Genomic DNA, 15310 nt, shown 5'->3' on the forward strand with positions numbered 1-15310 from the left:
TGATGAACAAATTAAATAAAATGGCTGTATGCATATAGTCCATCATGGCCGAAGCCCGAAATGTGTTTGTTTATATATACCCTGGCCTTTTGCACGATGTCGATCGGTAGTGGACAAACGCGTTAGTGTCGCTCGTTATACTCGTGCACATTCACGTCGCTCTCGATCGCTTCTTTTTTTTTTCCCCTCCCTCCACGCCATGGCTGCATGCATGCGAGCGAGAGTATCCGATCCGGCGATCCGCCGCCGCCCTACCCTCCGAATCGGTAGCACACGCGCGCGCACGGGCGGCGCTTGTAGCTCGTGCCGTCGTGCGTGTGGATACGCTAGCTGCGCGCGTGCATGCAAGCCACAGGCGCTTTCGTGTCGGTCACTTTTGGGAACGGGAACGGAGCCGCGCGTTTGCGGCGTGCCTGATGATATGATGAGCGCCATCATTCCCGTTCCGTTGCCGTTTCGCGTCACACGGTATTCGCGTGCATTCATGCAAGTGCATATACATATATATTCCACCCCTATATATATATATATATATATATATATATATATATATAGGTACCCTGGGTACTGAATATTATTCGGTACCCGAGCACCTGCCCCCGTCGGTACCCGAGCACCTGCCCCCGCCCGCCCGTGTGCGCTGTTTCGAAAACGGATCCGCGTCGCTAGTCGCTCCCTGCCTCCCGCCCGTATCCAAGCACTGCTGCACGTTCCTGGGAGAGGAAACCGCCGACGAGACTGGTCCAGACCACGAGTTGCAGGAAGACCGGCCGGAGACCGGCCACTCGCCGCGGAGGACGCGCGGAGACCCCGTACAGTACACGCGCGGAGACGTCCGGACGCGCGCGGAGGCCGGCCGCTCGCCGCGGACTCGCGACGCTCGGAGGCGCGGTCTCGCGACGACCTTCCCTGCCGCTCGCCGCGGACGCGTGCTCGCCGCGGAGGACGCGCGACGCGCGGAGGCGCGGTCCCGCCCGGACGCGCGCGGAGACCGGCCGCTCGCCGCGGAGGACGCGCGACGTGCGGAGGCGCGGTCCCGCCCGGAGACCGGCCGCTCGCCGCGGACGCGCGACGCGCGGAGGCGCGGTCCCGCCCGGACGCACGCGGAGGCCGGCCGCTCGCCGCGTACTCGCGACGCTCGGAGGCGCGCCGCTCGCCGCGGACGCGCGACGCTCGTCTCAGTAAGGTTAATATTTGTCTTACTATTAGCAATGATGACTGAGTGCTCTCTCAGTAAGGTTAATGAACAAAGAAAAATTGTAATGCCAGTTTTTTGAATCATGTGTCTCATGAATCAAAAGGATTTCCATGGTCAAATGTATGCTTCCGATTAGGTGTTTATTGATTGAATGACATTGAGCAATTGGTTGAATTAAAAGGCCTTTTGAAGGGCTCGAATTACTCATGGTGTTACCTATTGATTGAATCCATGATCTTGAATTAAAAAACCTTGTTAAGGGACTCGGATTACTCATGTACTGACCTATTCATTGAATCCATGATTTTGGCACAAAAAAATCTGGTTACTACTAATTGTTTGCTGATTGTTTTGGACTCTGTTTGTCTCTTTCACTAATCTGACTAATTAGTGACTAACAATTAGTGATCTTCTCTATTTTGAAGAAGAAATGTCAAGTGCCTTTGCTTCAATTCCTGTTTAAAATAAACCAGATGTTTCGTCAATTGGAGTTTTGCAAGAAACCTTCGCTCCTGAAAATGGTTCATTATCTGCCAGCTGTTATCTTTAGTGATTATGGATCATTATCTGCCTTTGCTTATAGATTTTAACAGTTTTGCAATAAGACTTCTCTGCTGACAATGGATGCACAAGCAATTTATTGTTAGTTCCAAAGTTGTGATAACTAGCTGCTGATATATCTCAGCATGGGTGTTATAGATATACCTAAACTCGAACCAATTAAGATAGCTGAGCTGAAGAAGTGTGCTAGCTGCTTGACATTACAATCTTTATAGATTTAGTATCTTGTTTGACTTTTTATGTTTGATTAAAGCACTGCTTGACACTCCACCTGCAGCATCATTTTCCTCTCTCTCTCTCTCTCTCTCTCTCTCATTTTTCAGAGTTATGAGTTCAGGGTTTCAAAGTTTTAAGCAATGGGGTTCATAGTTCTAGCAATGTACAAGTTCAAGCTTAAAAAATTTAGGTAGACTGATTCAAATATTTGAGGAAAAAATATAGTGAACCATGTTGAGCTGTTTATCTCGTGGTAATCTTGCAACTTGACATTTTAATTTTCACTGTAAATCTCTTATCCAGTTTTCAGTTAAAACAATACAATATGTGCAATCTGATTTTTTCAGTACTCATACATGAATATTAGCATGTTATCCAAGAAAAGAGGATTGTTTGGAGCTATATTAACTAGCACAAAATTGCTAAGTTCATTTAACAGAGAAGAGTAATGTTAATTTCATGAACTTCGCAGCTCTCTGTGATTGCGTTAATTTCATGAACTTGGTTTTTTGGATTAAATGTCACTTTATATCGGTATTTAATTTTATAGTATTGTTATCTTATTGTGCGATCCATATCCTTTAAGTATAAAAGTTTAGCTGTTCCATATCCGTTAAGTATAAAAGTTTAGCTGATCCGTATGTTTTGTTTCTCAGTTTAATCTATAAAAATGAGTTGCCAGAAGCAGCTGTTTGGGGAAGAGAGGAATTGTGAAGGCGTTGTGCCTGAATCGTCAGCATCGTGGAGAGCGCAGACGACTGAATTGGCTGTGGGACAAAGCCACGATGGGGCGCCAGCAGCTAATTCAGAAGCTGGAACCTCATGCAGAGCAGACCGTAGCGAGGATGTTGTCGCTGGCATTTCAGAAACCAAAACATCATCGAGCAGATGCAGGTTCTCACAAATGGCAACAGTTACAGCAGACGAGATCGCCACGCCAGATGCCGAAAAGAAGTACACCCATGTGAGTGCCTTGTTTGTGACATTTATATAAGGCAATGCATTGGTACGAGTATTCATAAAATTTCACGAACTTCAGATATATGGGTAATACATGTGTGAAGTCTTATAACATGCAATAAATATTGAATTAGATCATTCCCATCTTCACAACATTGTTAATTAGAAGGAAAAAAGGCAGTCGATGCAGTTGTTATTTTACATCTACAAGAAACAAACCATGGATGAATCATTAAGCCTGTTGAGCTAAAGAAAACAGGGACACAAACCCAATTAACCACTACCCTTGCATATCTGCACAGTGCAAGAATAGGACTGCATTCATTTCAACAATGCCAGATAAATATAAAGCCACTGCTATTTACTTTCAATTGAACTGTCGTGCCTGCTTATTCACAAAGGTGGTAAATTCAGCACAGTATTATGGGGATTCTATTAAAACGATACCATTTAGGTCTTTTTAGTTGTAGATATGTTCGTGCAGCAGCTTTGGTTAAAAAACAGATCAGCATTCTGCTTTGTCTGAGATAAAAATTCATGCAAATTAGCATTGCCTCTTGGTAATCTCTATGGAAAACGAATATGTAATGCACTATGACGTGTGCAGAAAGAAGACATTGATCCTGCTCTCATCCCAAGGCCTGGAATGTCATTCAGAAACCGAGAAGAGGCCAGAAAATTCTATAGTATCTATGCCGAGGAGGTTGGATTTGGTTTGTGCTATGGAAACAACAAACCATACTCATATATTATACATTGCAACAATGAGGGGAATAATACTTACTTTAAAAAAAAAGAAGAGCTGCGTGTTAGGGACAATACCTCCAAGAAGACACACTGCATGTCCAAGATGAAGCTAAAAAGGATTTATGATGAAAACAAGGAAGAAATAGCAGTGGTCATTGAGTATGTGGATCTAATGCATAACCATCCATGTTTTAAAAAGAAACAAGAAACAATAAACTTGAGCGAACACAAGGAAAAGGATCCAGTATTTCTTGAGTTTGTTGATGACCTACAAGCAGCAGATGTACCGCATCATAGTATACAAAACATTGTTAGAGACATGCATGGTGGAGGGGAGCACGTTCCGATAACAAAGCGTGACCTAGAGAACAGGTCAGTGTGGAGCAACTCTTATTTCATTAAATAAATAGGATCTGTTAAGTACAAACATGTAACAGTAACAAATTTTGTAGGAAGGCAGCTAATGTGAGGGCAGAACATGCCAATGACATTGCGAAGCTTCTAGAATTCTTTGAAGACTGCAAGGCTCAGAATCCACAATTTCGTTGGTACGTCAAGATCGATAAAGAAGGGGCAATTCATAGCTTATTCTGGAGTCATGCTAGCATGCAGGCTGAATATATTGATTTTGGAGATGTCATGACATTTGACACCACACACAAGACAAATATTTATGACAAGCCACTAGCTATGTTTGTGGGTGCAAACCATCACCTACAGACCTATTTTGGGTGTGCGCTGTCGCAGAGGGACCTCATACCTAAATGGGCAATAATGAAATTAAGTGAGACAAAAGCAAGAAGAACACATGAAAATGTCGCTAATTTTTTTCAAACAAAAATTGTACTGACCGCTGTTGTGTGCTCTCGAATACAAGCACTTTTGGATTGTCAGGCATTTTATCCACTAGCTCCAACCGGATTCTAAAGTCAATGATTCAAAATGTATTTAGAATACTACATTCATAGGCTGTACAACTTAAATTTACAGGCTCACTCCACAAAAAAATGTTGTTGCAGATGCTAAAATTTTATAAATGTATTAAAAAATTAACATAATGGGAATATGAAAGAAAGAACCTTTTAGTTGACGAAGCAGGACCTTCTCCGGCGTGAGCATCATCTACAAATTAAGAATAAATAGAATTACTTTATTAAACTATAATCACGCCATAAGTAAAAGCATACATGTATGATCCAATCAAAAAAAATTCAAGGAACGGACATTAAAGCGAGATATAGGAATAAGGAGTTGAAGGAACCTGAGGGGGCGGGCGGGTCCATCCCAAATGATGCAAGAGGACTGAGGGGCCGGGCACCACCACGGAGAGAGGACTGAGGAGCTTCTCCCTGTTTCGATGAGCTCACTGTCCGAATTAACTAAGAATTTGGTGTTTCTGCCCCTACTCCAAAGCTCAATCGTGATTGTACCCTATCTTTATAAACTATAAGAGATTTTACCGTGGTCATTGTCAAAGGAAGCCCAAGTGAACATGCTGCAACAGCTGATAAAAGTGTGTCCAATAAATTTAGAAAAGATGGCATCATCATAGTTCATGGAGTTTGCATCATGGACTAAAACAACCACACCCTAGAGATAATAAAAATGAAAAAAAGAAGGGAAATACATGAAAGAGAAAAGGGAACACTAATTTTAATGATTGCGACATTTGTGATTCTAGAAACATCTTTAATGTCAAAAGCAATTCAAGACGCTAGTACAATAAACTTCTCATTTATATGAAATCATATTATAGGCTTGTAATCTAATTGTGGCACACCGCCATTGAAGTGAAGCAGATTAGGATGAGTTTAGGATTCATCAGCGACCACTACAGTATGAGTTTAGAAATAAAAATGTGTTGATATTTAAGAGAAAAACATCGCATGAAGAATAATGTATATTGCAATATAGCTTCCCGTCTGAGATTACATCCAGACAAACATTATTTATAAGCTGAGAGTTCACGTGAAAGCAAATTATCATATAAATTTTTCATGATATAACATTTGATTATTGCATTGCGTAGCTGATTAGGTCTTACCAACAAACATTTTAGCTCTTTTGAGATGAAAAATACTGATATATTTCTGAAACTAAGAAGATTTAGTTCAGTGGTAGGAAACTGTGGTTAAGAAAAATAATTTATGTTTGTTCACCAGAAACTTGATCTAACCAGCACAAGACGCAATACCTATTGGCTATTGCACATAATGACACACCACACTGATTAGGAAATATTTCAAATGTTTAAATGTGTCTTCTACCAATAATAATTACTAGGAATCAAATGCACTTAGGTGAGTGTCTCCTTAGGTGTGATTGATTACGACCACTTCAGCAAGCTCATAAATACATAAGACCGCAAATACAGTGACAAGATCAAAATAGTCTCCTTAGTCTATTTCTATGCCTGTCATCATAGATCTGAAAAATGCCATATTGTTGCTAAATCTATGTCAAACCAAATAAAGAAACACGTGGCTGGAGCATGATAACTGAGAAAGAATCCAGGATCAAACCTCTAATCTGCTCAGTCAGTGGTCCGCGAAGTATGCTGGGCCTCCACTCCTCTCCTCTGAAACACCATCCTGATTCATCCTGGAACAAGAAGATTCGCTACTCTTTTCTAGAGGAGATTACTACGGACTGAAATCAGGGAAGCTGCATACATAAACGATGACCCCGTGCCACTCTAGTAAGTATATATACCAGTTGAAGTTCCGAAAAGAATGCTAATTTCTACCAATCTGTTGTTTGCGAAACCGACTGACGATGCTAGTACAGCAGCTCAGGTCAAGATGGTGGGCCTCGGTGTTGTTGGTGAGCGACTGCCATGACCGGCGGCAGACGAGGTGGAGGCGGCAGAGCTCCGGCCTTGGCCGAGAGGCGGAGCAGGACCCCATACAGTACACGTTGGTCGGCAGCAGGCCGTCGTTCTCGTTGTCGTTGGTGAGGGAGACCGGCCGCTCGCCGCGGACGCGCGCTCGCCACGGAGGACGCGAGACGCGCGGTCCCGCCCGGACGCGCGCGGATACCGGCCGCTCGCCGCGGAGGACACGCGACGCGCGGAGACGCGGTCCCGCCCGGACGCGCGCGTATACCGGCCGCTCGCCGCGGAGGACGCGCGACGCGCGGAGGCGCGTACCCGCCCGGACGCGCGCGGAGACCGGCCGCTCGCCGCGGACGCGCGAGGACACCGCCCAGGACCGACGCTCGGAGGCACGGCCCCGCCCCGGACGCGCGAGGAGGACGCCCCGGACCGCGACGACCTTCGGCCGACGGACGACAGGACGACACAGCGACGCTCGGAGGACGCCCCGGACTCGCGACGCTCGAAGGCACCTTCCGCCGACGGACTCGCGCGAGTGGACGACGGACGGGGAGAGGACGGCGGCGATGTTGGGAAGCCGCAAAACCGCCTGGAGTGAGCTTGAATCGTGGGGAGGTGCGAGCGAGGGGGATCGGGCGTCAGGTATCGGGCGACATCGGAGAATTTGTGTGGACCGGGCCGACATCGGTTGGGGAGGATGCGAGGCGTCGTCGGGCTGATTTGAGCTCGGGTACCAAATATTATTCGGTACCCAGGGTGATATATATATATATATATATATATATATATATATGCATTCGTCACACTCACACGGTATTAGCCCGGGCATGCGATCGAGCGCGTGCATATCCAGATCCAACCGTTGTCCTTTCTTCGCATCGTGTATACAGATGACAAATGTTTCGGACTCGAGTTTTGCCATCCATTTGCTCCCAACTCCCAAACAAAATAAATTCGAATCGAAAAAGAAAATCCCAAAGAAAAAGCACAGGGACGCCGGCCCAGCAGCAACAAATCGGTCTGCAACGGCAAGAACAGCACCACGGAAACATAGAGCCCAAAGGCCGATGGACGGGCCCCTCTGCAAACAATGAGCCCAAATCAAAGAGGAATGGTGCAGCTCTGAAAACGCGTACTCAAATTTACATATGAGCTAGTGATGAATCTAAACCCATGCCCATGCGTGTGTTGAATGGAATGAGACAAGATCTTGGATAGGGATAATGAAAACATTTACACATTGCTTACAATGTTGTCATCTGCCCTCGTGCTCTCCGTGTCCCATATCCCGTATATGACTAGATTCATTATCCACACTTATACGAGTTAGAACAACTCGTATTCAGCGATCATATGAAATATAAATGTAAGATGTCCTGAGTTCCATGCAACGCACATACATTTTTGCTAATCTGCTATAATTTTTGAAATGCTTCACAATATATTTTTGAATGTATGATTTAAAATATCTACTCCATCTGTTCCAAATTATAAATCACTTTGCCTTTTTTACATTAATATATATAGATACGTATTAACAAAAAAAAACGACTTATTATAATTTCAAGAAAGTAATTTGTACAAAGAATGCCATTTGACAACAAAAGTAGTAGATTCACCATTCAATTTGTGTACATACGTGTATTTTATCCACATTTTCGTGGGCCAATCCTCCTCTCCCACATGCTAAGGCCTTGTTTGGATGTTGTCGGATCCACTTCAATCCATGTGTTGGTGTGGATTGAGGTGGAATTTAATTCAAGTTCCACTCTAATCCACCTCAACACATGTGGATTGATGTGAATCCGACTACATCCAAATAAGGCCTAATGTGGGCCAAATAACTAGACAGCCCACCAGGCGAGCTTAGCGCGCTGCTTCCTGGCCCAAACAGCCCGCCTAACCGTGGACGGAACTAACCGCTCCACTCAACTCTCACAAACAACCGTTGCGGCGCGACCACCGGAGCCCGGACCGCCCCCCACTCCCGATCGCCGGCGATGGCGAGCCTTCTCCTCCGGTCGCTCCGGCGGGCGCGAGGCTTCAGCTCCTCTGCCACCTCGGCGGCGAAGGAAGGGGGCGACGGGAAGCTCGTGGCGACGGTGATGTTCGAGCGCCTCCCCGTCGTCATCCCCAAGATCCATCCCGCCGTCTACGCCTTCCAGGAGTTCTCGTACGCCACGCCCGCTCTTCTCGTCCGTTTGGTCCCTATCTAGTCTCTGCTCTGTCTCCCTGATTTGTTCGTGCGTGTCCCTGGTAGGTTTCGGTGGAGGCAGCAGCACAGACGGCAGTACCCAGACGAAGTTCTCGGCAAGGCCGACGCCAGGTGATACGTCTCTGTTATCTCTCAGCGTTTGGTAGCCTTATTTTTTCTGAAAAGAGCGTTCGTGGTTTTTTTATATATTTTGCTTAATAGAAGAGCAAGTGTGCAATGGGATGACTGATGGATGCATTTCTCGGTGCATTGGCATAAGAGGTTTAGAATAACCTTGGGGGTAATTTCAATCGGAGGGTTAGAAAGGTTATTTGCTGCCAATACTTACTTTGCACAAGTGGAATATCATTGAGTAAGAAAGCAAGGAGCCCTGTGATTGTTGTATACAGGGTAAACAGGTTGCTAATAGCACACACCACACAGGGTAGCTGTCAGTAAGTTTTCTTGGCAACTGCCAATAACTTGAGTTGAGAGCAGATATGCATGCTCTAGTCTTTGCCTTTTTTTGATAGATGTGTCACGTAAATAGCAAAATTGCTGACAATATTTCATCAGTAGATGTACTGTGCCAACCCAGAATTATAAGTCCTAATGGACTGGAACAAGTTACATCCAGTTATGCTTTATCAGGTGGTTACTTTGAATGGACCCTTGCAGAGCAACAAAATACCCAAGTCTCTGCTAGGAGAATAAAATGGCTGCTTCTGGTAAAAAATGGAGCTCTGTATTTTGTAATGAACATCTGTGAATGATTCAGGCTCCATTCCACGTCAAATAGGCATGATTGCATGGACTTAGGACAGCCCCAACGAAATTAGTTGACCTGAAAGTAATACACATGGTATAAAATCTATCTTTTTATAGCTAACATTTATGTGATGACTACTGTCTGACTCTGATTCTTAGGATGTTTTCCATTCTCAATTTGTATACTCTGCAATTTGCGTCTAGTATTTTTGTTGTTAACAACATTTTCTTTTGTAGGGGTAAGGGTGACTATCACATTGATTATGTGCCTGCTCCAAGAATCACAGAGGCTGACAGAACAAATGACCAGAAGTAAGTGCTCAACTTCACCCCTACCCATTAAGGAGTCCTAGTTTCAAAATGATTCTAGCGTTATTCTTTGTATCCTCTGCTGGCCTGCATTTATACTAGGGTGAGCTAAAGTTTATTTCACGCATTGAGCTTTCCTGAACTCCCTGCATGATTGTGCAACCCAACATTTACAACTAAAAAATCTCTTCTATTTGTCAATTATAGTATGTTTATATCACTACCTGACTAATCTATGCCATTACAATTTGGTCATGAAAACACAAAGTATATCCTTCTCTTTCCATTTCAATTAATAATAGAATTTCTTGGAATTGTCATATGTTTATTGGATTGTTGTGGGAGTCTCAACCCTTAAAGCTTTTGTCCTACTAAACAATTCACAGATGCTCTCTTGGCCTGCTTTTTATTGTGGCAATGAGATTTTGATACCACTTGACCATGAATAACATACTTCAAATATGTATTATTAGAGCTGTACTCGGCTGCTTGTCCATTTTGACCTGTACAATAGCAAGTGTTAAGGATTAATGTGGTTCTGTACTAGGTGTCCAAGGCTTCAAGTGGTTTTGGGTGAGTACAGGCCACAATGGGCAAGTAGCTACAACAATACATGTTGAAGTTTGTTAGTTAAGATTGTTACAAAATGTCTGCTTCTATAAGAAGCCAAAACAAGACACTGTGGATCATTTCAAAGCTGACAGTAATAGGCATTTCTCATGCATAACTTCATACTCAACATGATTAACTGATTCATTGTCAATCCTGCAACTGCAAGAATTGCATCATAAAATTGTGTCCAATGTAAAAAATATCCCATGTGGCCATGGATTAGTATTATTCAATTCTGAACTTTTTAGCTTTTCAGCATTGCACTGTCAAGCTTGTACTGAACCATTTTTGTTTGTAGGTCTTTACAACGAGCTCTTGATAATAAATTGTATCTCCTCCTGTATGGCAACACTTATGGGGCTCCTGATGGAAAGTCTGTTTGGCATTTTCCAGAAAAAATATATGAAAATGAAGAAACTATGCGACTGGTACCAGAACTGCAAATCTACCAATGAAATATGCATCAATTATTCCCAGTTCCTTATATCCAGCTTTTATTTCTGTTCTATTCCAGTGTGCTGAGTCAGCATTGAAGTCTGTTCTTGGGGGACTTGACAATACGTACTTTGTTGGCAATGCTCCGATGGCTCATATGGATGTTGAACAAACAGATTCAAGTGTGTCATCATTCAAGGTGCTTATTACTGAAAGGTCCTAATATGGTTAGAGGAGGGTGAATAGCCTATTTAAAAATCTACAAACTCACTAGAGAGCAAGAGGTTAGTAAATAACAAAGCGAAGCTTTTTGCTCTAGCTCTAATGGGGTGTTTGCAAGCCACCTACCCAACAATTCTAGTTGCTAAGATCACTAATCACACAAGAACTAAGCTACACAAAGCAAAGAAAGCAACTAAACTAATTACACTGGTTTGCGGTAAGTAAGGATAGGATGAGATATTTATACCGCCGTGTAGGGGATGAACCAATCACCAATATAAACAATCAAGCACCGGGAGAATGCCAATCAAACACAATTGAGACACCGATTTTTCTCCCGAGGTTCACGTGCTTGCCGGCACGCTACGTCCCCGTTGTGTCGACCAACACTTGGTGGTTCGGTGGCTAAGAGGTGTTGCACGAACCTCGTCCTCACTAGGACACCACAAGAACCTACCCACAAGTGAGGTAACTCAAGGACACGAGCACTTTACTAGAGTTACCTTTCGGCTCTCCGCCGGGGAAGGTACAAGACCCCTCACAAACACCGAGAGATGGCCACGAACAATCACCAACTCGTGCCAAAACTCCTCCGCTGCTCCAAGCCGTCTAGGTGGCGGCAACCACCAAGAGTAACAAGAAAACCGCAGCTAGAACGATCCCCAAGTGCCACTAGATGCAATCACTCAAGCAAATGCACTTGGAATCACTCCCAATCTCACAAAGATGTTTAATCTATGAAGGAGATGAGTGGGAGGTGTTTGCTTAGGCTCACAAGGATGTCAAGTATGTTAGAATGCCAAGAGTGTAAGCCCCAAGCCAGCCAAACACGTATATATAGCCTCTCAAACAAATAGAGCCGTTGGCTCTTTCACTGGGCGAAAGACGGGGTCACCGGACGCTCTTAAAGGGGCACCGGACGCTCAACACCAGCGTCCGGTGCTCCAACGTCAGCCGCGTGTCAGAGTCTAACGGTAACCTGCAGAGCACCGGACGCTGAGCAGCACACCGGACTCATGCGCAGAGAGCTCCGCAAACTTGCAGGGTCACCGGACGCGAGCCACCGGACGCACCCTGAGCGTCCGGTGCTCACCGGACCCATGCGCAGAGAGGGTCGCAAAACGCCCACACACCGGACACGCACCACCGGACGCTCAAGCCAGCGTCTGGTGCCTATCGTCCGGTGCCTTACCCTAGCTGGGCCAGGCAGCCTGCACACCGGACGCTCAGACACAGCGTCCGGTGCCTCTGAGCCAGCGTCCGGTGAGTGTTCCTCAGCGAGAAACTCTCCCGCGACTTCTCCAATTTTCCCACCGGCGCAATAGAAAATAAGCACTTCATTTTCTCGAAAAGCGCCGAATCCCGCCTCGCAAGCTCGGCGGGAGGGAGAGAGGAACCCATCCTCTCTCAACCCTTCAAACTCCACCTCCTTCTCAAAGTGTGCCAACACCACGAAGTGTGTACCAACAAGTGTGCACGTGTGTTAGCATTTTCACAAACAATTTCTTTGAAGGAGTTAAGTTAGCTCACTAGGTTCTAAATGCATGCACATGAACAATGACACCTAGTGGCACTTGATAACCGCTTAGCCAAACAATTCTCCTCTTTATAGTACGGCTATCTATCCTAAATGTGATCCCACCCTCTATGGTGTCTTGATCACCAAAACTAAAACCCTAAGCAATACCTCTGTCTTGATCTCCATAGGATTTTGTTTTTCTCTTTCTTCTTTTCCAAGTTGAGCACTTGATCACCTTGTGGTCATCACCATGATCATCTCTTGCTCCAACACTTGGCATGTACCAACCTCATTATGTCTACACACACTTAGTATAGAGGTTAGTACTAGGGTTTCATTAATTATCCAAAACCAAACTAGGGCTTTCAATTACGTTTCACCAAAAAAAAAAATCTTTGTGTTCAGTAAGGAAACTAATGTTTTGATGTGGTACTATTTCTGAATCCTTGCTTGGGCTTGCTCACTGCTCCTCAACATCTGTCTTTTGAATTGTTGTATTTAGATTCCGTCTGCCATGAAGATGTGTTAGTTCAATGCACTGTCTGTCATGTGATAGTCTCTTAATCCATTTATGCTTCTTGCAGCGTTTCTTTTTCAAGTCACAAGTGGTCGGCACTACGAAATACCATATTGAAAAATGCAAGGACTATGCGTGGGTAACCAAGGATGAGCTGTTGGAACATTTTCCCGAGCACAAAAGTTTCCTGAACAAGATGATCATCCACATAAGATAGCTCTGATAAGGCCATGGACAAGCTGAAGACCATTCTGAGCAATTAGCATTTATGAGCAGATTTGGCAGGGAACGATCACCTCAAGCATTTCTTGAAACAGAAACTGGAGATATTCTATTTTGCCTATTTTTTGAGGGGGCGATTCTACATCTATAGCAATGTAGCATGTAGTAAGTAGTCCTCCCAGGTAACTGTATGAGTTTGTTATCCATGGGAAAAATAAGTGCATTTGATACCCGCTGTTTTGCGTTCTTCTGGCAACTGCCAAGATGCTTGAGCCTGGAACCTGTGCTCTGCATTTCTGAATTCTTGCAATACACCTGATAGCATCTTTTATGCAGGCTATTCTTACAAATTGAATGGAACCATACGTCACGTACCTTTTTTCTATTCTCAGGGGATGTTTGGTTGGGGGACTCAAGTTTAATAGGTATTGTACACATTTGTAACTATAACAATTAGTGTCCGATCACAGACTAATTAGGCTTTAAAAAATCGTCTCGCAAATTATTCTCTAGCCATGTTTTTAATTTTGTAAATAGTTTATATTTACTTTATGCATATGTCCAAACATTCGATGTGATAGGGACTATAATTTAGTCCGTGTTTGGTTAGAGGGAGTAAAGTTTAACATGTACTGTAGTACATTTGTAACTATAGCAATGAGTGTGCAATCATGGACTAATTAGGTTTAAAAATATTGTCTCGCAAATTATTCTCTAGCGTGTTTTTAGTTTTGTAAATAGTCTATATTTAATACTTCATGCATGTGTTTAAACATTCGATGATATGAACTAAAGTTTAACAGGGCAAACCAAATAGAGCCTTATAAGAGAGAACCAAACATGGCCTCATTCTCATGAGCATGAGCGCCGACATGTGCCAACGGTTTCTTTATCTGAATTGCCTTTTGGAAGGTTTGCAATTGGGGATGCTATCCTTCAGGACTTCCCTAACGCACCAAGCGGTGGTGTTGTCCCAATGTTGTCGTAGAGTATAGTGGCCTCGCAAGGTGTTAGGAGGTCTTGTTGGAAGCAACAATTAGAGAACATGTTGTGGTGAGGAATGACTTAGATTAACGTTTTGCTTGCTGTGGAGTTCGGACTATGGGCTCTTTGGATGGAACCCTATGAAAATTGCCTAGCCCAAACAACAACATCAACATCAGATGTTCATTTTTGTTAGCTTAGGGTTGGATAGTGATAGCCTATGCTTGATTCTCACATGTAAAAGATTCCACTAGTTGGAGCTAAACTTTTCCTATGCAGAGGCCGAGCAACCTGCAGAGCTATGGGACCATGAAGAGACAAAGCATGTATATCTTGCATTGAGTAAACCATGGTTTCAATCTCTCACATCATATTGGGCTAACGCTGCTATATGTTTGCGTTGATGTTGCTCTCAGAAGCGTGTGGCTGATGAAAACTAACAAGAATTTACATCTCTTATTTCAAACTATGCATGAATATTTCTTATATTTATATAATTGGTCTCACGTGAAGCTCGTCTACAATTATAAAGGTTTTTTTTTGGCAATTTTACACTAGGGTTGTTTTTTTAAAAAAAAACGACTAGCATACCCTTTATTCAAAGCCTATGGAGCTCGTGAGTAGCAGATTTTTAGGGTGGTTGATTGAGGCCTGTTTAGTTCTGAAAATTTTTTGGTTTTGGGTAATGTAGCACTTTTGTTTTTATTTGATAATTATTGTCCAATCATAGACTAACTAGGCTCAATAGATTCATCTCACAATTTACAAGCAAACTGTGTAATTAATTTTTTATTTTCGTCTATATTTGATGCTTCATGCATGTGCTGCCAGATTCGATGTGTAGGGGAATCTTGAAAAGTTTTTGGTTTTTGCGGTGAACTAAACAAGTTCTCAAAAAATTTCAAGATTCTTCGTCACATCGAATCTTACGGCACATGCATGGAGTATTAAAATTAGATGAAAATAAAAACTAATTACACAGTTTACCTGTAAATCGCGAGATGAATCTTTTG

The 15310-nt window shown here is 43.6% G+C and overlaps 1 protein-coding gene and 1 long non-coding RNA gene across 4 annotated transcripts; one reads left to right on the top strand and one right to left on the bottom strand.

Annotated features, from left to right (window-relative positions):
• LOC110432216 lies at positions 4542-5607 on the bottom strand. Its single transcript, XR_002449618.1, has 3 exons — positions 4944-5607; positions 4762-4804; positions 4542-4605 (listed from the first exon to the last, which is right to left on the bottom strand). It is a non-coding gene; the product is annotated as an uncharacterized LOC110432216 (long non-coding RNA).
• On the top strand, positions 8390-13698 carry LOC8073115 (54S ribosomal protein L17, mitochondrial). Of its 3 annotated transcripts, none has more exons than XM_002461087.2 (6): positions 8390-8688; positions 8776-8841; positions 9715-9789; positions 10697-10826; positions 10913-11032; positions 13159-13698. In XM_002461087.2, the coding sequence occupies exons 1-6, from the start codon at positions 8516-8518 to the stop codon at positions 13306-13308; spliced, it is 714 nt and encodes a 237-aa protein (XP_002461132.1). In that variant the 5' UTR covers positions 8390-8515; the 3' UTR covers positions 13309-13698. The 3 variants fall into 3 exon arrangements, 2 of the variants coding, with proteins under 2 accessions (XP_002461132.1, XP_021308111.1); XR_002449735.1 differs by having other exon boundaries at positions 8422-8688; positions 10913-11117; positions 13159-13294; XM_021452436.1 differs by lacking the exon at positions 10913-11032 and having other exon boundaries at positions 8423-8688.

Source organism: Sorghum bicolor, chromosome 2, assembly GCF_000003195.3.
Source record: "Sorghum bicolor cultivar BTx623 chromosome 2, Sorghum_bicolor_NCBIv3, whole genome shotgun sequence".
Lineage (NCBI taxonomy): Eukaryota > Viridiplantae > Streptophyta > Magnoliopsida > Poales > Poaceae > Sorghum > Sorghum bicolor.

Coding starts and splice junctions, on each gene's coding strand:
- LOC8073115 (XM_002461087.2), top strand. CDS start 8,516: ATGGCGAGCCTTCTCCTCCGGTCGCTCCGGCGGGCGCGAGGCTTCAGC. Junction 8,842..9,714: donor CTCGGCAAGGCCGACGCCAG/GTGATACGTCTC, acceptor TTTCTTTTGTAG/GGGTAAGGGTGACTATCACA. Junction 9,790..10,696: donor GACAGAACAAATGACCAGAA/GTAAGTGCTCAA, acceptor TTTTGTTTGTAG/GTCTTTACAACGAGCTCTTG.